This window comes from Triticum urartu, chromosome 7 (assembly GCF_003073215.2).
Source record: "Triticum urartu cultivar G1812 chromosome 7, Tu2.1, whole genome shotgun sequence".
In the NCBI taxonomy this organism is placed as follows: domain Eukaryota; kingdom Viridiplantae; phylum Streptophyta; class Magnoliopsida; order Poales; family Poaceae; genus Triticum; species Triticum urartu.
Genome location: NC_053028.1, coordinates 630,484,020 through 630,508,736, shown reverse-complemented (window position 1 = coordinate 630,508,736; position 24,717 = coordinate 630,484,020). Strand labels below are relative to the sequence as shown.

General features: G+C 48.1%; 2 protein-coding genes across 3 annotated transcripts; both read left to right on the top strand.

The window, feature by feature from the left end:
• Positions 1-4,218: 4,218 nt before the first annotated feature.
• On the top strand, positions 4,219-6,984 carry LOC125522973. 2 transcript variants are annotated; one of them, XR_007290065.1, is made up of 4 exons: positions 4,219-4,397; positions 4,478-4,933; positions 5,722-6,683; positions 6,797-6,984. XR_007290065.1 is itself a non-coding variant. In XM_048688017.1 (4 exons), exons 2-4 carry the CDS (start codon positions 4,824-4,826, stop codon positions 6,830-6,832), a joined length of 411 nt encoding a protein of 136 aa, XP_048543974.1. In that variant the 5' UTR covers positions 4,226-4,397; positions 4,478-4,823; the 3' UTR covers positions 6,833-6,984. The 2 variants fall into 2 exon arrangements, 1 of the variants encoding a protein (XP_048543974.1); XM_048688017.1 differs by having other exon boundaries at positions 4,226-4,397; positions 6,419-6,683.
• A 5,428-nt stretch (positions 6,985-12,412) lies between these two features.
• Positions 12,413-14,809, top strand: LOC125524210. The gene is made up of 4 exons (XM_048689282.1): positions 12,413-12,975; positions 13,041-13,114; positions 14,029-14,499; positions 14,631-14,809. Exons 1-3 carry the CDS (start codon positions 12,643-12,645, stop codon positions 14,207-14,209), a joined length of 588 nt encoding a protein of 195 aa, XP_048545239.1. The 5' UTR covers positions 12,413-12,642; the 3' UTR covers positions 14,210-14,499; positions 14,631-14,809.
• Positions 14,810-24,717: the final 9,908 nt, after the last annotated feature.

Here is a 24,717-nt window from a genome sequence, read left to right as displayed (position 1 = left end):
GCGGCTATATCTCCCACGTGTCGAAGCACGACTTAGAGGCATAACCGCATTGAAAGCAATGTCGCAAGTGAGGCAATCTTCGCAAACAACCCATGTAATACAATAAGGGAAAAGACACATAGTTGTCTTACAATCGCCACTTCACACAATTACATGAATAAAAACATTACATCATCCACATACAATCAAGGTCCGACTACGGAACCAAAATAAAAGAAGAACCCCAAATGCGACAAAGGTCCCCGATCGACCCCAACTGGGCTCCACTACTGATCAACTAGAACGGAACAACACAAAGGACAAGATCTTCATTGAGCTCCTCCTTGAGCTTGGTTGCGTCACCTGCACGGACTCAACGGCACCTGCAAACTGGTTTTAGAAGTATCTGTGAGCCACGGGGACTCAGCAATCTCGCACCCTCGCGATCAAGACTATTTAAGCTTATGGGTAAGGTAAAGGTACGAGGTGGAGCTGCAGCAAGCGACTAGCATAAATGGTGGCTAACATACGCAAATGAGAGCGAGAAGAGAAGGCAAAGCACGGTCGATAAAAGTATGATCAAGAAGTGATCCTGAAACAACCTACGTCAAGCATAACTCCAACACCGTGTTCACTTCCCGGACCCCGCCGGAAAGAGACCATCACGGTTACACACGCGGTTGATTCATTTTAATTAAGGTCAACTTCAGGTTTTCTACAACCGGACATTAACAAATTCCCATCTGCCCATAACCGCGGGCACGGCTTTCGAAAGTTCAAATCCCTGCAGGGGAGTCCCAACTTAGCCCATCACGAGCTCTCATGGTCAACGAAGGAATAGACCTCCACCCGAGACATTCCGATCAGACTCGATATCCCGGTACAACAAGACATTTCGACAGGGTAAAACTAAACCAGCAACACCGCCCGAATGTGCCGACAAATCCCGATAGGAGCTGCACATATCTCTTTCTCAGGGCACACTCAGATGAGCCAGACGTCGGGTAAGCCAGCACAGAGACGCAAAATCCGGGAACATAACACCGATATGACGGAAACTAGGGCGGCAAGAGTGGAACAAAACACCAGGCATAAGGCCGAGCCTTCCACCCTTAACCAAGTATATAGATGCATTAATTAAATAAGATATATAGTGATATCCCAACAAGTAAATAATATTCCAACAAGGAACAACATCTCCATGTTCCAACAAGGAACAAACTTCAATCTTCACCTGCAACTATCAACGCTATAAGAGGGGCTGAGCAAAGCGGTAACATAGCCAAACAACGGTTTGCTAGGATAAGGTGGGTTGGAGGCTTGGTTCAACAATATAGGAGGCATGATAAGCAAGTGGTAGGTATCGCAGCATAGGCATAGCAAAAGAGCGAGCATCTAGCAAGCAAAGATAGAAGTGATTTCGAGGGTATGATCATCTTGCCTGAAATCCCGCATGGAAGAAGAACGAGTCCATGAAGAAGACAAACGGACGTAGACGAACGGGTCCTCATAAACGCGACGTTACCGGAACCAACCCGAAGAAGCAAACACCGGAAAAGAAGCACACAACATAGTAAACAACCAACACATGAACATGATATGATATGCGGGATGCGGTATGCGATGCATATGCATGATTTGACAAGAGATGAAAGAACCTGGCCTCAACTTGGAAATCCAAGTGTGCCACTGGAAATATGAGATGAAATCGCTTGAAAACGATATAAAGATCGCCGGAATCGGAGTTACGGTTTGGAAATGGCAAGCGATTCAAATATGGCACCGGTCTGCGATTTACATCAAGTAGCCATCTAGATGCAATGAGATGAGCATGCTGCAGCACCCAAATAAGACAACAAAATACATGGCAAGGATGCATTCAAGATGCTTAACAAAAGTCTAGCACTGAGCTACGGCCAATTCATCCAATAACAGGTTCAAACAAGCATGGCAAAAATGCATATGGCAAACAGATCTCAGACTTAGTGAAATTAACACTTGTCTGGAATTTCAGATCAGGTAGCCCTCTTCGGAGCAACAAAACTACATGCTACAGGATCTGAACATGGCAAAGTAAAGCATGGCATGGAGCTACTCAAAGAGCTTAACAAAAGTCCCTTAGTGACCTTGAGCCAAAAGGGATCAGAAAATACAATTGCAAGCATGTGAACATAGCAAAAACATAATCAGTTTTCAGACTTAGTGAAAACTGGCACATGCTGAAATATAACTCAAGTAGGCATGTTTACAAGCTCGATGCACTCACTACGGTGCAAGTCATGGCAAGACAAGCATACACCCATCAAGAACACACAAAATGCAAGCTAGACATGACAAGAACAATAGCATAGCGTGCACGGATCAACTACAACATCATCGGCAAAATTGCAAACAAGTTGACAATCTGCCCAGATTCACAAAGTAGCAAAAATAGAGCTCGATTGACTCAAGCTAGGGTGCTCCATAATTGCAAACAAAGACATGGATGGATAGAGCACTACAAGATTAACAAAACTCGCTTACTGATCATCCTCAAAAGAGGCACGGATCACTAGGAAACAACATGAACATATGGCAACATGAGATAAACAGCTCCAGGACTTAGTGAAATCACTAAGTCCCTGAAAACAGAATTAGCAAGTGCACCACTTTGCAAGCTTGCACAAGTGACCACACACATCACAAAAATACATGGGTTGCACCTCTGGAAAGATGACAAAACCCTTAACAAAACACATGTAGAGCATCAGGGCATAGCATGCACACAATAATCATGGCAAAAAAGACAAAAGTGCTAAACGGAGTAGCAGATCTGACAATTAACTCAAGTAGCCCTCTTCTAACAGCATTTCGGGCATCAAGATGAACTCAAATGAAAATGATGCAATGGAATGAAATGATGTACTCTCTGAGGTGAACATTTTGATATGCTATATGCATGAATCGGAGCTACGGATGCAAAGTTACAATGCGATGAACAGAGGCACATGGATCTGGGAATTTCGGGACTTAGTGAAAATTATACCTCCGGAAAAAGTCAAATCAGGACGAAGTGGTACGGGACGGAGGGATCCGGATCTAGACGGGGCGTTTGGATCGGGGGAGTGGTGGATCTGATCCCGCTTCGTGGATCTCGCCGGAGAAGTTCGCCGGAGACGGGGGAGACGACCGGAAAGGAGGAAGAAGGTGACGCGGAGGCCGGAGGACGACGCCGGCGAGGCAGCGGCGGAGGACGTCGTCGAGCGAGGTGGCGGCGCACGTCGACCGAGGTGGCCGGCGGCGAGGAGGCGTGGCCGCGCATGGTGGCGAGGCGGCGTGGCGGCGCAGGCGTGGGGAGGCGAGCCCCGGGCGGCGGCGGCGGCGGCGAGCATGGCGGGGCGGCGGTGGGCGGCGCCGGCGACGAACGGCGGGCGGAGGCGCGGGGGCGCACGGGCGGTTGGTGGCGACTGGCGCCAGGCGGCGGCGGATCTGGGCCCGCGCGGGCCGGCCTCGGGCCCCGCGGGCCGGCGGCGGCGGGAGGAGAGAGGGCGCGGGCGCTGGATGAGGTGGCGGCGGTGCTGACGTGGCACTCCCTCATTGGACGGGGTGAGGTGGCCGGCTGGGTGGACGCGTCCGCCGGCGGGCGGACATGTCCGGCGGCGCGGAGGGAGTTGGATCTAGGGTTAGACTGCGCGAAAATTTCGGAGGAGAGCACATATTTATAGATAGAGGGAGCTAGGAGAGTCCAAAAGAGGTGCGGTTTTCGGCCACGCGATCGTGATCGAATGCTCTAGATGATGGAGAAGGGTTTGGTGGGTTTTGGGCCAAATTGGAGGGGTGTTGGGCCGCAACACACACGAGGCCTTTTCGGTCCCTCGGTTAACCGTTGGAGTATCAAACGAAGTCCAAATGATACGAAACTTGACAGGCGGTCTACCGGTAGTAAACCAAGGCCGCTTGGCAAGTCTCGGTCCAATCCGGAAATGTTTAATCCCCACACATGAAAGAAAGGTAGAAATGACCACCGGAGGAGAACGAAGCGCCGGATTGCAAAACGGACAACGGGGAAAATGCTCGGATGCATGAGACGAACGTGTATGCAAATGAAATGCACATGATAACATGATATGCAATGCAAGACACGCAAACAATGACAACGCAACAACAGCGAATCACTGGACGACACCTGACACATCGGTCACGGGGCGTTACAATGGGCCCGATGGTCTACCCGGAAAGCTATGTACGGACTGGACCTGAGGGTGAGGACACAGGTTAGCCGCATGTGCTGCGTCTCGCACGATTCCCTTTCCTATCTTGGTGGTCGAAGAACAAGCTGAGCTGCGAGAACAGCACCGGCGTCCGGGCTGCTTCCTGTCCCGGCTGGCTATGCTCATGCTGATTCCAGGAGCGACGACGGGGGCGGCGATGGACTCTGGGTGAGTGAACCCCTGCCTCTTTAGTTCTTCTTGGTTGAAATATAGATCTAACGAGCTCGCTCCGGTTGCCGGCGCTGCAGATCAATCTCGGCGGCAAGGGATCTAGAGGCGCGCGAGGAGCCGTGCGTATTGGAGGAGGGCGGTAACGCTTTGCCCGAATCGGCCGTAGGCTCGCCGGATTCGGCCGTCGGAGCGGCCTCGGCGGACATGCGTTGGTTGGATCAAGGAGGGGGCTTTGACTGATGTCCAGTCCTCCGGCGCTTTCTGCAAGACCTTCAATTCTGGGGGTGGAGATGTGGCGTCCGCAAACCCCGGGTCTGCGACTCCTGCCGTCGTCTCGCACACCTCCATCGAGTCCAGCCTCCGCAGTGCCACGGCGGAATCCTGCACGACATTCAGTTCTGGGGGCGTGGGCGTGTCGTCGGCATGAGTCTGCGACAAGACGCCGACGGTCATTCAAGCTGCGCCGTGCAGTCCTTAGGCCACAACGGTCCGGCTACGGGCAACACCACCATCCGCGTTGGCTGGAAGCGCAGGTAGCTACTGATTTTTTATCGCTTAGGCCAATGGTGTAATTTCTTGTTCACGGTCATCCGAGCAACTAATAAATGTTTCATTAGATTGTTGAATTTGGGTAGGAACCTGGATAAAGACTGGGGGAAACAATAGAAATCTGAATCAACCCATGGCCAAAAAGTTATTAGATGTTATCCTTAAGCCCTGCCCAGTGGTTTGTTAGCAAAAAAATAACCCATGCCACTGCAGTAAAATTCGTGCAGCAGTCTGAATGTAGAGTGGGGGAGAGAATAGTCTGAATCCAATTGTTGAGTGGGGGAGAGAATATAGTCTAAATCTGAATCCAACTGTAGAGTGGGGGAGAGAATATAGTCTAAATCTGAATCCAATTGTAGAAGTTTGGTCAATTTCGTGCAGCAGACTGAATGTAGAATGGGGATAGAATATAGTCTGAATCAAGCTTGGCAAAAATGGTCCTTACTCGTTTTCTTAATCATGAGTACCAGTGCCCCGACATTATATATCCTGGTTATTTTTCGTTGACAAAAAAAAGATGTGGTCTGCTACTAATAACACTCAATGGTCTGCATGTGTATGGTGTTTGGCTAATGTTGTGTGTTCTGCATATGTACTTGAAACAGTTGATTATCTGTCGGGATAGTTACAATTTTCAATGAACGAAGGTCATGACTACATATAGTGTAACCGCATTTCTCTCATTCTATGGCGCTCTTTTGTTTCTGCTCTTTGTGATAATTATTTTTCCTCCCATAACTATGTGGATTGTGCTATTCTAACTGGAGAGAAGTGCATATTTCAACCCTGCACTTTTGCCCTAGTCTAATTTACAACCCCGAACTCCAATACCATCTAAATTACAACTCCCAACTCTCAAAACCGGCTAGGATTCAACCCTCCCCTCTTTGTTGACCGGTTTTGACCTGGTTGACCAGTTTTACCAGTCAACAGGTCCAGTCAGCATGCCACGTCAGCAAAAAATGCAAAAATTCCAAGGAAAAAAAACTGAAAAATTGAAGAAAATCCAGGAAAAGAAATAAGAAATCAAATTTCCGAAAAACAGGGAAAATAAAAAAATGAATTTCCAAAAAAACAATAATTTCCAGAAAAGACCCAAAAACTCAAATTCCCGAAAAAAATATTTCTAGAAAAAATAAAAAAACATTTTTATTTTCCCTAGCTTTTTTCGCAAACAATTTTTTCGGAATTTTGATTTTTAAATATTTTTTCCTGATCTTACAGATTTTTATTTACTTTTTCTTAAAATTTTGAAAAAAAAATCTGACGTGGCATGCTGATTGGACCCGTTGACTAGTCAAAACTGGTCACCCCAGGTCAAAACCGGTCAACAGGGAGGCGAGGGTTGAATCCTGACCGGTTTTGAGACTCGGGGGTTGTAATTTAGACGGTATTGAAGTTCGGGGTTGTAAATTAGACTAGGGCAAGAGTTTGGGGTTGAAATATGCACTTCTCTCTTCTAACTGCAGGCCAAGAGGTTCTCGTGCGCCAGACGAGATGGCTGTAGTAGTTGATCGCGTTTCGCCGCTTGAAGCTGCCATTCGAGGATTCGCTGGTAGGGGGACTGAGGTGGTGGTCAACCCGGCGCTTGGCACAATTTTTGATTCGCTGGTAGAGGCGTATGAATTCTACAATCTCTATTCATGGGAGGTGCGGTTTGGGATTCGATACGGCAAAAGCAGGCAAAATGTCAATGGCACCAAATGTATGCAAGAGATTGTGTGTGGCTGCGCTGTAAGCCCCTTTTTTGTGTTTATATTTTGTGCTTGTGTGCCGTGCATGGCTTGTTTTATGCGGGAATGAGCTGACATATTTTTCCTGTTTATTGTTTTGTAACTAAATTACAGGGCAAACCAGAGAGGGAGAACAGTTGTGACATGTGATTTTCATTTTCCAATAAGGGATGTCACAACTTGTTGGGACTGTAAAATTGACTTAGTGCTGTTATGCTTACATTTCCTGCTTTGACGTTCCTCCTGAGGTTTTGAAAACGAGTTGATATGCTGGCTCGCTGTGTGGCGGCATCTCTTTTATATTGGTTGAACCTTTTTCTGTCAGTGCAAATTATGATAAGTGCCTACTTTCTTGAGCAAGTGGCGATGGGAGCAGGTCGTATGTTGTACGGGCCTATCAGAAAATTGACGAGTCTGTGGTGTGCAGCTCCGTCCTGCGTCAGTTCCAAAACTGAATGATGAACAAGAAAACGCAAAGCAACAGCAGAAACGGCAACATCTATGGATGGGTGTTCAAAAAACAGACTTACTCCCTGGTTCGGGCACTTGTAAAAACGAACGCCGGGGTTTCGGTCTGTCGCGGAGACAAACCATTTAGTCCTCGTCATGGCACACCTCGAGCACAAGATCAATGGCAGCGGGGTCGGAGGTGTCCGGAGACGACGAGCGGAAGATGAGCTCTGGGACATCGCGGCACCGGCACGGCGGCATCGAGGCAGCTCGAGGTGCTTGTGTGCGTGTTTGAAGGAGAGCGTGCAAAACGATCGGTACTGTCCACAACTGGTGCATGGGCCTTAAATACATGCTGTTGGGTAAAGCGTTTACGTTATTCTGTCCTCTCGCCTGCACATGTGCAGTGCTTGTAGCAGACCCGTCAGTCCGGCTGTCAATGCGTAGTACAACGAATACGAATACAACAAATACGAAACGTAACGCTCGTCGGCGGTGCACTATACTTGAAGTAGCACTTCCGGCTGATCCTAATCGTGACGCTGTGCCAGCCGTGGATGCGGTGCGTGCAGCTGCTGCTGCGTGCAGCGATGGACTTCTCATCTTCCCACCTACTATTTCTTATCGAGTTGCGTCTGCGGAACAGAACTTCGGCGCAAGCGACCTCAATGACAAGATGGGACGGGGCTTGCCTGCTCCCGTTCGGTGCTCCCATCTGTGCTCCCCGTCCACCAAATATTCATCCAACGGTTACAATATTTTTCTCTCCACGCATACCTTTTACTGCCAAAACAAAAGCAAAACTTCTGTATATTTTAATCTCGTGTACCTACTCTTCTTCTCCTATCCCATTTTGCTAACCCCGAGTCAAGCATGGAACGGCGGTAAGCCAGTCTTGTAGCCGCCGGTCGAGCATAGCCGCATGGACGTCATCAGGCTGGGCGGTGGTGGCCGGCTGGCGGAAAAGATGGATGAGGACGACCACGGCGAACCCTGCGCGGACCTTCGTTGCTAGAGCTAGATGCCATGGCAGCTTTGCTAACTGTCGCTGCACGCCAACATGGAGGAGCGCCGTAAACAGGGGCGGAGTCAGGGATTTGGACATTCGGGGGGGGGGGGGGGGGGGAAAACCGCGGGGGGGGGGGGGGGGGGGGGGGGGGGGGGGGGGGGGGGCAAACGACGTCGGTGAAGCCAATTTTTTTTGCATCACAAAAGTACCCAATAGTTTTGTATCCAAATATCATTCATATTTCACTTTGCCTAGACACACACTTATTTATCAGCCGGAGGCATTGTCTAGCTATAGCTAAAAGGTCAATAATGAAGTTGATAATCAAACTACTGCAAAATATGACATGAAATGCCATGGTACTAAAAAAATTCATATGGAAATTTAAAATATACAAACAAGAACAATCATTGTATTTCCTTCTTTCAAAATTCACGTTAAGATAAGGGGGCCAAGTACTTGTTTACGTGAAATCACATCACTAATCAACACGCCGTGCTTCGTGTCTCGTCGATCGATAGGGGGCCCAGGCCCCTGCTCGCCCCCTGTCTCCGTGCAAACCCATATTCTAAAAGTTTTTTCTTCTTCTCTTTTCCTCACACTTCTTCTTCCCTGGGAAGCACGCATGGATGAACTCGAACTCTAGCTGGCCAGAACGGCGTCATTCCGGTCTGTCGCCTGCTCCGGCCCACTGCCTACTCCGGCGACACTCCGGCCAACCACTGCCGAACTCCTTCGCCTGCTCGTTGCTCGCGCGCGGCGTTGCCAACCCCCTGCTCCGGCGTTGACCGGTTTTACGGTATCCTAGAAAACGGCCCGAATCCTCCATATATGACCGATGGATGCTCTAATATATGGAAACCTGTATTTTTTTACTGAATATGATTTTTTACGGGAGTTGGATGCGGTTTTTTTAACCTGTGTATCGTAAATATGAAGGTTTGCCCGCATATCCGGTGCACAAGCTCTAACAGCTCCATGGCCGCCGAGCTCAGCCTCTGCAATCATGGCCAGCCGCCCCCTCTGCTTCCCCGCGGCCCAACGACCCAAGCATCGATCGCCGGATGAGAAAAACATGTGACATGGTCGACCGGGTCGCGCTGGTGAGGCGGGGCCACTCCGGTCGTCGGCCATCTCCGCAACGGCGCCGGAGGCGAAGGGCGGGAACGCAATGTCTGGCTTGAATACGTACTCAGTGGGCGTGCGCCGGCGAGACGGGCGCACTCCGGCCTCCGGGCGTTCACCATCTCCTCCTCCTTGCCACCTGATAGCTTAACAGCGACCCGTTACAGTGGATGCGACGTGCTGGTTATCCTTCCATGATGATAATTTTGGTATTGCCATGGAACACTTCCATGACGCGTCATTTATCGTCATGGAAGTGGAAACTTCTTTGATGACAATTTTGGTATTGTCATGAAACGCTTCTACAACACATGTATGACTATCTTAATTCTTTTATAAAATCGTCATGGATGTATATGCATGACAGAAAATGTGACATATTGTGACAAACACGTATTATTATGGAAATGTATTTTTTTTGTAATGAGGGGATACTAAGGGCATCTCCAGCCGTTTGCCCCCCAGGAGGCACCTTTTTTCGCCTCCTGGGGGGCTGCCGGCGAGAACTTAGGCCTTGGGGGCCAAACCACTTCCACTCGTTGCCTCCCCACGAGCAGCGTTGGACTCCCACAATCGGAGCGTCATTTCGTCGAGCACCTTGACCGCGGCGGCGTCGACGACCTCCAGCCAGCGGAGGAGCGCGAGCGTCGACGGAGGCTTGGCGGAAGACCACACGGACATGAGCACGAGCAGCGCTGGGCTCCCACGGAGGCAGCAGCATTTCATCGAGCATCTTGACCGCGGCCGCGCCCGTCCAGGCCGTGCCCGCTGCTCGCCGCCTCGACGCGCCCCGTCAGCGGGCTGCACGGGGACGGGGCGGGCGCCCAGGACGCGGTGGCCGGCGGGTGTAGTAGACGCGTCCCGCCCGCGCCGCGCCGTCCAGGCCACAGCTGCGCCCTACCTCATCATGGCGTCCTCCACTGTCTCCTGCTCCTTCCCGACGACGGCGTCGCCGAGGCACCGCGCGAGGACGACGGCGTGAGCAACAAGGAGGAGGAGGAGGTTGCTGGTCGCTTGCCTTGTAGACGGGGCTAAAGCCGCCGCGGCCGAGCAGGTTGCCGTCGGAGAAGCCGGCGGTGGCGGCCTCCAGCACCGGCAGATCGATGAAGAGCGTCCACTGGTCGTCCTCCTCCTTGTTGCTCTCCTGACGACGAGGGCGAGGACGATCGAGCCCACAGCCGCGCCCGTTCGCCCAGGCAGCGCCCGCCCGTCCGCCCGCCCGCCCACACGCCATGGCCACACGCAGCGAGCTCCGGCCCGGCCACGCCACAGCCACACGCCGGCGGACGAGCTGTCGCAGCTCCGGCATGCTGCGGGGGCGGAGTCGGGCGCCCACCCATGCCGCGGCGCCACGCAGTCCAAGCAAAGCCTTCCACCCGAAGCAAGCAACACAGCCGCGAGAGCGCGAGCCAGAGCACGGCGGGGGAGGCGACCTGGCGGAGGGGGCAAGCGCGAGGCGGGGGAGGCGACCTGGCGGAGCAGAGGAGGGCGCGAGCGCGAGCCGGCGGGGGAGGCTGCGGGGGCGAAGGCGAGCGCGCGGGCGGAGCAGGCGGGGCGGCGAGCTCGGCGGGGCGGGACGAAGAAGGCGGGGCTGGGCGAGGGAAAGATTCCCACATGCACAGGTGGGCCTAGCAGAAAAAAGAGGAGAGAGAGTGAGGAGAGAGGCCGACATGTGGGGGTTTTGCATGCAAAAAGGAGCGCCGGCGCCCCCAAGTGCCTCCCGGCTTTTTGGGTTTGGATCGGGACCACCGGGCGTAACTTCGGCCAAATCCGGCGCTATTTAAGTTCTTGGGGTCCTGGCTGAGAGAAAAATTAAGCGTCGACGTTCAAAAAATGCTCGTGGAGGGTATCCTGGGGGGCCGGCTGGAGATGCCCTAAGGGGTACTCATTCGATCGGTGGTGGGATGTTGGGTACCAATGACGACCAGATACGGCTTTAATAGTACAGATTATTTGAACTACTATCACGAGGCCAAACTAGTAGTGTTACAAGGGAAAAATAATAATCATACGCTTCTTGCACTTTGATGTTGACTTCAATTCAATTTTAATTGAATTTTTTTCACCATTAAAAATCTACATGGAGTCCGTGGGCCTCACTTGATCTGAACAGTGACGGCCGCAACATTGTCATTTTCTATACTACTATTAAAAAAGTAAATATCAATTATTCTAAATCCACCAAACTTAGTGTACACAAGAAAATCAGAACCCTTAGATTTAACCCACTTAATTGTATCTAAGAGCCCATATTACTTCGGTGGTCTGCCATCCAAACGAACATACGAGATTAAATGTTCTGCCAGTCTGCCAGCAACGTACGGTCTCCATGCATGTCCACTAATCCACTCAGGACCTCATCTCTCCTCTCTCCTTAATAATAAAGCACGGATTGAGTCTCCGGGTTCACCGTCGTGTCAGTTTTTCAAAAAAGCCCCTACTGTTTTCTGTATTCAACCCGCAGTCCCTACATAAGTGGATCTGCAAAAATGTTTCGATTTTGCAAATTAACCCCTGCATTTTGCGCTCCTTTCTTCATCTTATCCACCGGCTGGAAGGGGCGCACGCTCACCGACTGCACCCGCCGCGGGGACGCCGCGGCCGCCATGGCAACCTTCGACGCGGCCGTCTCCGGCCCGGACGCGGTGCCCGACCTCCGCCTCGCTGCGCACCAGTACAATCAGCTCCTCCACCTGCTGGCCTCCGTGGACGGCACCGTCTTCCCCGTCCACCCGGCCGCCGCCGCGCGGCGCGTGTTCGCCGGCATGCTAGAGGCCAGGGCGCCCCCGTCCGAGGCCACCATCACCTCGCTCACCTGCGTCGTCGCTGCAGACGCCGAGGGCGCCTACAAAGCCTTCAGGCTCGTCTCCTCCATGCGGCAGAAGTACGGCCTCGTGCCGCGCCTCCGGTCCTACAGCCCCGTGCTTGCTGCGTTCCAGCGCGCCGGAGAGGCTGGCAAGGCCTACGCGGTCGAGGCCCACATGGCGGCCTCCGCTGCATCGCCGGAAGAGCTCGAGCTCGCCCCGCTCCTTGAGGTCGGCGTGAAGGCCAGGGACGCAGACAAGGTGTTTGAGTATATGCACAAGCTGCGGTGAGCTGTCGGCTGTGTGACAAAGGAGATCGCCAAGGGGGAGGGGTGGTTCCGGAGCTGGTAAGGCTGGTGACCCTCGACCTCCGCAGGACGCTGGCCCTATCCCACGCCGCTGGAGGCCCTCGCGGCCGCTGGGAGCCGGGGCGTGTTCCTCCACAAAACCTTGATCTGGAGCTTCGACGACGCAGGCCTCCATGCTGGGCCGAGGAGGAGAAGAAGGGGAAGAAGGGGGGCACGTCGGAGGTGCCGGTCGAGCGTGCCATCGAGGACGTTGATGACGGCAGCATGGGCGAGGCCGGGAAGGAGATCATGGTTGATGCTTTACCGCCTGAAGTTGTTGACCTGGAACAAGAGGGTAAGGTGGATGTGAGAACGGAAGCGCACGCCGTGGTGCAGGATGTCTTGGTGTCCGAAGCACCTGAGGTGCCGGAACCAGAGGTGAAGAGCGAGGAGGTGGTGGTCCGGGACACAACCAAGGTGCATCCTGCGCATCAACCAGAGACGAAGGCCGATGAGGTGCTGGTCAGGGATACGGACACAGCTGTTGTGGTGCAGGAAATGGAAGCAAAGGGTGAGGTGTCACGGTCTCGTGAGGCAGCTGGTGCGCAGACTACAGAGGTACATAACATTTCTGCTTGTTTACCATCCATCCCCAACATTTTCAAGCTGTGATGTCTCATTAGGCGGGCTACTTTTGTTGCTGGTGGTACGGGGGCAGGAAGTGGCGGTCTTTGCTGGTTCAGAGAGATAGATGGAGGTGAGTTTGTTCTGTGCTTATGATCGTGTTTGATAATGCCTGTTCAATGAGAGTGCCATTCAGTCAATTGTTTGTATGAATTCTGTAAAAGTTGTGTTACTGTGAGTGAACAAAATCTTGTATGCCGCACCTTTGAGTTTGAGATGCAGATTTGTATTCCTTGTAAATAACTTAACTCTGACATCTTTATTTAAAAAAATTGGATGCAACTAGGGAACTTGTATAATTTGTTAGGTATAAATGGCAGGAGCACAGCCTATCCAGTAAATACAAACTATCCGCATCTCATGTTCAAAAGGACATCTTAAAGGCTTTGTCTTTCTAGCGTTGTCTGCTCATAATTCACCACCCTTCTTGATGAATTGGTATGCTCTTGGTATTAGCATTTAACATATTCAGTACAAACATGTCTTGAATTGTTTTTGTAGGATTAAATATAGCAGCACTTGTGCTTTTATCATTCTGTCTTAAAATTATTCACACTGCTGGAACCATATGTGTACAACTGGAAACATATTTTACCGAGTTAAGAGAAAATGATGCCAGGAGGCGTCATCAGCAGCGGTGGCTCGGAGCACATGCGAGGGCGTTTTAGAGACACATTAGTATTTTTTGATAGAGACTACTGGTAGTTAGAGTGATTTCACCGTCGAGGCGATCCTTACACATTCATCAATATTTAATAACAACAGTGAAGTTATCTCTATATATCTGCCTTCTTACCTTTTGGGGGCTTGGACTTGCTCTGTATGATATTACAGGGCTTGAATGAACCGCAGATTTCGTAAATCAGTAGTGTTGCTATGATTTTCACTGCCACATGTTTTAACTTAATTATTGGAATCGGGAGCCCTCTCGAATTACTTATGCCTCTGGTGATTTGAGAGCTAATATTCTGTTTCTCCAAATACCAGTATGATGATTGCATTAAGGATTGTGATACGGTTGTTGAGAGGGGAAGGGAACTTCATGCTAACTGTGCTAACTTCAAGATGGTCTCAAGGGCACTGGCAAGGAAAGCAACTGCTCTTGTCAAACTTGCCAAGTCTTCCAAAGACTACGATGTTGCCATTGATTCCAGAAGGCTCTAACTGAGCATCAAACCCAGGTACCCTGAAAAGACTAAATGATGCTAAACGAGCAAAGAAGGAGCTCAAGCAACAAGAGTATTATGATCCATAAAAAGCTGATGAGGAGCGAGAGAAAGGTAACCTGCGTGAATTATACTGTTAACACTGCTTTTTTGCCCCCTAATAGTCTGGGGCAGTTAATGATGAGGTTCTCTGTTTAATGAGTTCCCTAAGCAGCAAAAATACCCAGAAGCAGTGAAGCATTACACTAAAGCGCTCAGGAGAAACCTGAAGGATCCGAAGTTAATGATGAAGGTAGTTCTCTGTTTAATGAATCACTGGAATATGGCCGTTGTAAATATTAGTAAATAATTTACGCATAATTATCGGTTACTGTCATGAGAAATTTAGTATGGCAACTTGATAATATCTGTTCATTTTCCCAGGATGCAGCTGAGAGATACTTTTCTTAAACATACCAAATCTCATACAGAGCAGAGCATGGTCCTGTAGTTCGATAACAACATTACTTGTTTTCCCCTGCTGCCGAATATGTTGTCATGTGTTGTAAACTTTCAACAAGTGCAGTGAGCAGTCTTAGAAGATCAGTGGACATGTAGTCTTATTTCTGGCGTCCAAATTTCATTATACAAAAAGAAATACTCAGTGTAACCATATTTCTGACGTTCGCAAAAAATAGTTAAAAAAATATTGCATAATGGCACGTGGAGCAGGTTATATTACATTTTTCGTCCGGTGCAACGCACAGGCATTTGTACTAGTTACCCTTAAACCAACATCACGTTTCGGTTGCAAAAAAAAAACATCACGTCTCCAACTCCACCCCAGCCTCCACAGAACTCCTCCCTGTTCCCATCGCCGCCGCCCGCCACTCCTCCTCTCCTCTGCTACCCTAGGCACGAGGAACCAACCTCCTGAAGCAACTGGAGCGGCAAGCGGCGGAGGAATGGAGAGATGGCGTCTGCGGCGGCGGGAAGGAGATGGGGCGGGCGTCCTACATCCGGATCAAGCACGAGGAGGAGCGGTGCAAGGCGTCCAGGAAGGAGCCCGAGGGGCGCGGCGCTTCTTCAGCCTTCAGATCGTGGCAGCCAGCGGCCGTCGCGGGCATGGAGGCACCGCACGCCATCCTGGTGGGGCGGCCCATTGGGTGGACGAAACCCCGACCGTCGAAGTCATATGCGACAACAATGACTCATGTTGCCGATTCAACAACTTCCGAAATCCATGTACCAGGTTCGTGAGTTCGTCCGTGCGCGCCTCTCACTTCCATGTACAAAGGCCTTTGTGTGGATTCAGTGATCGATTCCAATAGCCAAGATTGCATCGTAGCCTAGGTTTGGTTGTGAGTTCTTGATCGTTGGGGATTGGATTGGATGGGGTAGTACTACAGGGCAAGAAACCACAATTGAATGGTAGTAGTATTTATTCTTTTTGTTGTCAGAAACCTTTTTTGTGTCGATTACAGAGCAAGAAACTGCTCGGTTGTTCGTGCAAAAAATGGTTCGTCGTTCCTAATTTTCTGATTTTTGTTGCCCATGGAACGTAGGCCATCTACAACGTCAGTGCCCTCAACGGGGTTTGACATGACTTGCTGGTCTCCGTGTGCTTTAGTGCTCTCCAGCCATGATGTCGTCTCAGGAGTGTTCGATGGCGCCCTCGATGACATGTGTGGCGGGGCACAACGACATGCGTGTCCAATCCTAATTCCTTCATCTATTTATGTTTCCTTCTTGGATGTCCCGTGGGTGCACGAAGACATCATCTAATTAAGAGTTGTCATTTCTTTCATATATGCAATGGTTTGCGCTATACAGTTTTTTATATAGTCCCAGTTTTGATGTTTTACAAAATGAAAGAACTATGTAGAAATTCCTCTTAATGCTTAATTGGTTACTTATTTCTCTCATTTTCCATTGTATTATGATTGAGAAGATACGGTTGGGCCTATGAGAAGAACATCAACTCTTTAATTACAGGGGGTGGAGGTGAGGTAGTGTCGTCGCCCTTCCTCTATAGACCAATCCCTCCACGTCATCTCTCCATTTCCCTCCCACATCTCTTGTTTCTCTCTGCCATCTAGATTAGCCCCTAGATATGGACGATGTCATGTCCTTCATTGCCGTTGTTGCTATAATATGATTTATTACAACTTGTCTGAATCGGTTAGAAGAGGATTGGTCAATTGTTTCGTGAGCATTCATATACGTTTAAGTTTCATTATCATCTGAAGTGTGAACTTGCTTCAGACAGTCAATCTACCTTCCCGCCATAGATTTCTTTGCAGTAGTGATTGTATTGGAAATGTCTTCTTCCAAAAAGTAAATGTTTTCACATCACATATTTATGGTCTGTTTTGTTCAGATAAGTGATCCAATGAGTAGCAATGTAGTCTTTCGTAGAATTTGTACTGAACCATACTTTTTAAACTCTAAATATTCTTATTGACCTCCAAGACTGTAGCCCACAAATTAAAAGGTAAATGCTTATTCCTCTCCATCCAGGATACTATTGTGAGATGGTCAGATACATAAAAGACGGCCTCAAGCCCCTCTGCGGATGCATCCAGTCTCGTTGTTCTACAAATTTTGCTGGAACAACGATCTTCCAACTTTGCCGGAACGCCGACCACATGTACTCCACCTGAGGTACGTTGTTCTAAAATCTACACAGCCAAGTGAAAGAACATGCGGTGCCCCCATGTTTGGTTTTGGTAATTGATGACAATCTGTAGCGACCAGACCTCAAACAGTCTGATCTCTGTGCTCCGGTGTCATCCCTGGATCAGTAATGCTGACACCACACAGTACTCGGAGGATTTATAGCAGAGTAGCAATCACACACTTATTACATCGAGTGTCTCAAAAGAGAACTTATCATAATAAATATGGCTTAAGGCCATCTAATAACGATAACAGCGGAAGGCTTGGAAGATAAGTGAGTCCATCAACTCCAACGGCATCACTGAGTATAGGACCACGACCTAAAACTCCTTAATCGTCGTCTGAAAAGTCTACAACATTAACGTTGCAGCCCGAAACGGGTCAGCACATCGAATATGCTGGCAATGTAACACATAGAGAGTAATAGAATGAAACAGCTATACTATATGCATATTTGGCTAGTGGAAAGCTCTATGGTTACAGTTTTGCGTAAAGCCAATTTTTCCCTACTTCAAAGGAATAAAATTTAATTACTATCATGGTAGTTGTTAAACATTGAGAATGGTTGACAGCATTCTCAATCCCAATTAAGCATCATCATCATCATTAAACATAACCCAACAAAATTAATTTAGAGTAACATGTTGAGATTCACATGATAATCCAGGTACTAGATACTCAAGATGTCCATAACCCGGGACACGACTAATCATGATTAGTTTATTACACTCTGCAGAGGTTTGCGCATTTTTCCCCACAAGACTCGATCGCCTCCGTTTGGTTTCTCGCACTACATGGTGTTTGAGAAGACGGATGGCCGAGACATAGTCTTTTAGAAGCGCTAGCACCTTACGATCGGGTAGACCGTACCACCTACGTCCCCTACATCTGCTAGTCTACCACTGTAAGAGTTCGCACAACTTAGTCAACTATGCTAGAGCCCATAATAGCTTGTGGCTGCACACGGAAGTTTCTAGTATGAATAGTCTCATGATCCCTTTGAGCCTGGGTGGCGGTCCAAAAGAAAACAGGCAAGTCCTGGAATACCCATGTGCCTCAATCCACCCAGATGTGTGTTTAAGTTGCCACCTTAGATAAACCATTAATTAACAAAACTCACATCTGTCATGGATATCACTCACCCAATCCACGTCTACTAGCATAGCATGGCATAATAAGCAAACACAGAAGTAACTCCCAAAGGTTTGATAATAAACAGGTAATAGGTACTACCTCATCTACTTCCCATCCCACAATTTAATTAGATCCTAACCATGCAATGTGTGGGGATTGATCTAATGCAATAAAACTGGGTAGTAGAAAAGTTATGATCAAAGTGTTACTTGCCTTGCTGATGATCCGAGAAACCTAACGATTCGAAGTAACAAGCGGCGCACTCCAGGTATTCTATCGCAGACAAACAAACAAGCATACAATAAGTACTCATCTAATGCACGGGTAAAACTCAAATAAGAGATCTAACCAGAAGGTTCAACTTAAGAACTCCGGTTGGCAAAAGAAATCAAATCGAACGAAGCAACGAAAGTCAAACGGCGAAAGAAAACAACTTCGTTCTACTAAGCTGGATCTAGGGCAATTTTTACAGTAGCAAAATCTTGTTTAAGTTGGTTAAACGGATAGAGGGTTTCGAGACGAAACTCTAGGCGCTTGAATCGCCTGATTCCGATAAACGAGCGAAAAGTTATACTAAAACGAAAATCGGATCAGGAATCGCGATCAGAAAAATCGCGGATTTAATCCGAGAAAAAGAAAAACGACGAACGTTCGCTAGAACGAACGAACGGACGAACGCTCGCTATTTAAATAAACCAGAAAAACCAATCTATTTAAAAAAACCGAATCTAAAAAAACCGACGGTTTTTCAAAAAAACGGTGCGGAAAACAAGGCGGCGGCGAACCTCGACGAGCGTGCGGGCGGGGCGGCGCGGCGGCGGCGAGGCGCGGCGGCAACGGCGGCGGCGGCTGGGGCGGCGGCGGTGGCGCAGGCGGGGCGGGGCGGCTCGGGCGGCTCGGTGCTAGGGTTTCCCCCCCGGGGCTGGGCCGGCTTATAAAGGCCACCTCGGGCCGGAGTCCTAGTCGGACATGGCCCGTAGGTCGGTTCTTTTTTTCAATTACGCGCAGAAGAAAAAAAAGAAATACTAAATGGACTCCAAAAATTCCAAAATAAATTTTCACGGGCTTCTAAAATCAAGCCGCACAAGGTGAACATTTATTTGGGACCTAAATGCAATTTTGAAAAACACATATTTTTCTTAAATTCAAATAAAACATCGAAAAACTTCGAAATAAAATCTTATTTGATTTTACTATTAAATCCTCAATATTTCTCTATTTTGGGAAAGTCATTTTATTCCCTCTCTCATATTTTTGTAATAGAAATAATTGATGATAAAATAAATAAAATCAAACGATCCTATTCTCAAAATTTGAGAAAACTCAAATATGAAAATAACGAAATCCCCAACTCTCTCCGTGGGTCATTGAGTTGCGTAGAATTTTTAGAATCAACCAAAATGCAAAATAAAATATGGTATGCAATGATGATCTAATGTATAACATTCCAAATTGAAAATTTGGGATGTTACAAACCTACCCCCTTAAGATGAATCTCGCCCTCGAGATTCGGGTTGGCTAGAAAATATGTGAGGGTGGTCCTTGAGCAAATATTCCTTTCATACCCAGGTGGCTTCAACCTCCATGTGGTGGCTCCACTAAACTTTGCAAAACTTGATAACCTTGCTGCGAGTAACTCGGCTGGCAAATTCGAGAATCTTAATTGGTTTCTCCTCGTACGTCAAATCGTTATCCAACTGAATAGTTTCCAATGGCACTGTATCCCTCAACGGTATGTCAGCCATCTCCGCGTGACATTTCTTTAACTGAGAAACATGGAACACATCATGAACTCCTGACAATCCTTCGGGCAATTCCAAATTGTAGGCCACTTCTCCCATACGCTCCAAAACTCGATATGGTCCTACAAATCGTGGCGCTAACTTCCCTTTAACTCCAAAACGCTTTGTTCCCCGAAGTGGAGATACTCGAAGATAAGCTCTATCTCCGACTTCGTAAACTGTCTCCTTGCGTCTAGAATCTGCATAACTTTTCTGCCTGGACTGGGCTACCTTGAGCCTATCGCGAATCAACTTCACCTTCTGTTCAGACTATTTAATCAGGTTAGGTCCAAACAACTGGTGGTCTCCAACTTCGTCCCATGACAACGGTGTCCTGCACCTCCTTCCGTACAAAGCTTCGAAAGGGGCCATCTTTAAACTGGTTTGATAACTATTGTTGTAAGAGAACTCTGCATATGGCAAATTGTCGTCCCAACTAGATCTGTAATCTAGCGCACAAGCTCTCAGCATATCCTCCAAAATCTGATTGATTCTCTCGGTCTGTCCATCTGTCTATGGATGAAAAGCTGTACTGATCTCTAGCCTGGTTCCCAAAGTTTCGTGCAACTGCTTCCAGAACTTTGAGGTAAACTGGGTTCCTCTATCTGATACGATACTCCTTGGAACTCCATGCAGACATACGATCCTGGTCATGTATATCTTTGCCAACTTAGCACTGGTATAAGTGGTCTTTACTGGGATGAAATGAGCTACTTTCGTCAATCGATCGACTACAACCCAAATCGAGTCATAGCCTGAACGAGTCCTGGGCAATCCCGTGATAAAATCCATGCCTAGCTTATCCCACTTCCATTCGGGTATCGGCAATGGTTGTAACAATCCCGCTGGCTTCTCATACTCTGCCTTTACTCTCTGACATACATCACAAACTGCTACATACTCCGCAATATCCTTCTTCATTCCGGTCCACCAGAAAATATCTTTCAGATCCAAGTACGTCTTGGTATTTCCTGGGTGAATTGAATACGGTGAGTCGTGTGCCTCTTGCAAAATCAACTTCCCGATCTCCAAGTCATTGGGCACGTAAACGCGGTCTTCAAACCATAGGGTATCGTGCTCATCCTCACGAAATCCTTTAGCTTTTCCTTTGCTCAGTTTCTCCTTAATAGCGGCAATTTCTTTGTCGGTCTTCTGAGCTTCTCTGATTCTATCCATCAAAGTTGACTGAATTTCCAATGCTGCTACATAGCCTCTAGGAACTATTTCCACACATAGGTCACGAAGATTTTCTGCTAACTCCTTGGGTATTTCTCCCATCATTAACGTATTGACATGGCTCTTACGGCTTAATGCGTCAGCTACTACATTAGCCTTTCCGGGATGATAATGCAATTTCATATCATAATCCTTGATAAGCTCCAACCATCTCCTTTGTCTGAGATTCAACTCCTTCTGGGTGAAAATGTACTTCAAACTCTTATGATCCGTGTACACCTCACAATGGTTTCCAATGAGGAAATGCCTCCATGTTTTCAAAGCATGCACTATGGCTACTAACTCCAAATCATGCGTAGCATAATTCATCTCATGAGGCTTCAGTTGTCTTGAGGCATATGAAACAACTCTCCCTTCCTGCATAAGCATTGCTCCAAGTCCTCGACGTGAAGCGTCGCAATACACCTCATAATCTTTGGTCTGGTCTGGCAAAATCAACACTGGTGAGGTAACCAAACGTTTTTTCAATTTCTGAAAACTAGCCTCACATTCCTCTGTCCATATGAACTTGGTATCTTTCTTTAACAACTCAGTCATAGGCTTCGCAATCTTTGAGAAATTCTCAATAAATCTCCGGTAGTATCCCGTGAGTCCAAGAAAACTCCGGATCTCTCCAACTGTTGTTGGGGCTTCCCACTTGGTCACAGTATCAACTTTAGTGGGATCTACTGCTATACCTTCTCCGGATATAACGTGTCCGAGGAATCCTACTTCCTTCAACCAAAACTCACATTTGCTGAACTTGGCATATAATTGATGTTCTCTGAGCTTTCCAAGTACCAAACGCAAATGCTCCTTATGCTCCTCTTCATTCTTTGAATAAACCAGGATATCATCAATGAACACTACGACGAACTTATCCAAAAACTCCATAAACACTTTGTTCATCATGTTCATAAAATAGGCAGGTGCGTTAGTCAGACCAAATGACATAACGGTATACTCGTACAGCCCATACCTAGTGGTAAAAGCTGTCTTAGGAATATCCTGTTCTCGAATCTTCAACTGGTGGTATCCTGATCGCAGATCGATCTTGGAAAATACCTTAGCTCCTTGCAATCGATCAAACAGATCATTGATCATTAGTAGTGGGTACTTGTTCTTGATCGTTACTTCATTCAATCCTCGATAATCAACAACCATCCTTAACGATCCATCCTTCTTCTCCACTAGAAGTACTGGCGATCCCCAAGGCGAAGAAATTGGGCGAATATATCCCTTATCCAGTAACTCCTTAATCTGCTTCTTAATTTCCACCAAATCCTTTGGTGGCATGCTATATGGTCTCTTTGATATTGGCCCTGTGCATGGCAATAGCTCAATCAAAAACTCAATATCTCTATCCGGTGGCATGCCTGGCAATTCCTCTGGAAATACTTTAGGGAAATCCCTTACCACTGGTACTTCCTCCTGCACAACTCCTGTTAGGCAATTTACTTGAGTCCTCTTTGGCACATGTCGGGATACATACTTGATCCTTCTCCCTTCTGGGGTGGTAAGCAGAATTGACTTACTAGCACATTCAATATTCCCTTCATACTTTGATAACCAATCCATGCCTAATATCACATCAAATCCTTGGGATTCCAATACTATTAGGTCTGAGGGAAAAACATAGTTACCAATCCTTAATGGTAACCGATCACACTATAGACTAGCCACATACTCTGCTCCAGGCGAGGTTACTAACATGGGTGACCTAAGGGCTTGGGTTGATAGGTTATTCTTATCCACAAATCCCCTTGAGATGTATGAATGCGATGCACCAGTATCAAAAAGAACGAGTGCAGTAAATGACTTAACCAAAAACTTACCTATTACTGCATTGGGCCGAGCTTCAACCTCCTCCATGCTAACGTGGTTCACCTGTCCCCTGTTGAAAGGGTTCGGCTTCTTTCCAGAACTTCCATTGCCATTTTGGCCTTCAGGACATTCATTGGCATAATGTCCGGTCTTCTGACACTTAAAGCAAGTGACTTGGCTCAGGTCCTTCTTAGCTGGGGTTGATAGGTTGGTGCGATTCTGGCCGTTGCTTCCTCCATTGCCATTTCCATTCTTGGTGCCATTGTGATTGTGTGAGCTACCTCCTCCATGGGTATGCTGAAAATGTCCTCCCGGTCTAGGGGTAAAACGTGGCTTCTGCTGAGCTCCTGAAGTGTACTTTCCTTGTCCATACTTCCTCTTGTGATTCTCAATTTGCTGCTGCTTCCCTTCAATCATAAGAGCACGATCTACCAACTCCTGGTAGTTGTTGAAGGTGGCTACCATCAACTGCATGCTCAACTCATCATTCAATCCTTCCAGAAACTTCTCCTGCTTAGCTACATCCGTAGCGATGTCATATGGGGCATAACGTGCTAACTTACTAAAGTCCTCCACATACTGGCCAATTGTCCGTCCTCCTTGGCGCAAGTTGCGAAACTCACGCTTCTTCATGGCCATAGCTCCTGCTGAAACATGTGCAGTACAAAAAGCCTGCTGAAACTGGTCCCATGTGACAGTGTCGACTGGCAAAGTGGCGGTGAAATTCTCCCACCATGATGCTGCGGGTCCTTCTAGCCGATGTGCGGCAAACTTCACCTTCTCCACATCCATACATCATGCTGTGGTCAACTCCCTAGCTGTCTTGCGGAGCCAATTATCTGCTACTATCGGCTCGGTGCTACTGGAAAACACCGGCGGATTCAGCCTAAGAAAACGGGCTAAGTGGTCAACAGGTGGTGGTGGTGGTGAGTTGTCGTTGTTGTTGTTCCCCTGATTCTGATTCTGAACTAGCAACTGCATCAATGTGTTCTGCTGCTGGATCAACTGAGTGAGCTCCGGTGGAAAGGCAAATCCGGGGTCACGTCTCGGAGGCATCTGAGGGTTTAGAAAAGATGAGATGTAAGAATAGAGGGGGTCTAAAGAGAAAACACTACCCATATGCACATGAGGCAAAAGCAAACAATTCACTTCAATCAATCAAACAAGGGCATACAATCGATCTATCTATCGCAAAAGTGCTCGGACTACTATATTTACATGGTGGACTACTACTACTGATGAGGTGGTCTACTAGAAATATTCTTCGGTTGCAGACTCCATGATATCGGCTCCGGCTTCATCAACATAGTCATCATTGCTATCATCTAGGTCCGAGTCGGTGTCGTCGATGATGATGTAGTCTTCCGGGCGAATCTCCTTGGGTTCTTCGTCTTCATCTACTGGTGTAGGGCCTCCCATAAATATCCCGATCTTCTTTGTTAGGTCAGCATTCTTATCCACCAATACTTCAATTTCTTCTTCATAATCTTCACGTGTAGCCTTGAGTTCTTCCTCCAGTTCCTTGATTCTTGTCTTAGCCTTCTTCAGATCTATCATGTCGGCGCACATCTGGTTCTCCTGTCGTCGAATGTGCTGGTTTAACTCCTGGATAAAAGCTGCAATTGATCTATCCTTCCGGGTGCTGATCATCTCCGAGTGCTCATCTCGGCGCCCACAAATCTGGTAGATAGTATTCTTGAGATCATTGCGGTAGACTTCTCCAATGCATCCCATGGCGATGTGAGCTGCCATGCTCTTTCCTAGACTCCAAGTTGGTGCATCAAAATAAAACTCTATGGGCTCAGTGACTGGCATGAACGTTCTTCCTGGAATTTGAACTTGAATCATCCAACGCTCTTCTTCAGGTAAAGTGGCGTTGTAGGTTCCGGTGAAGCTTG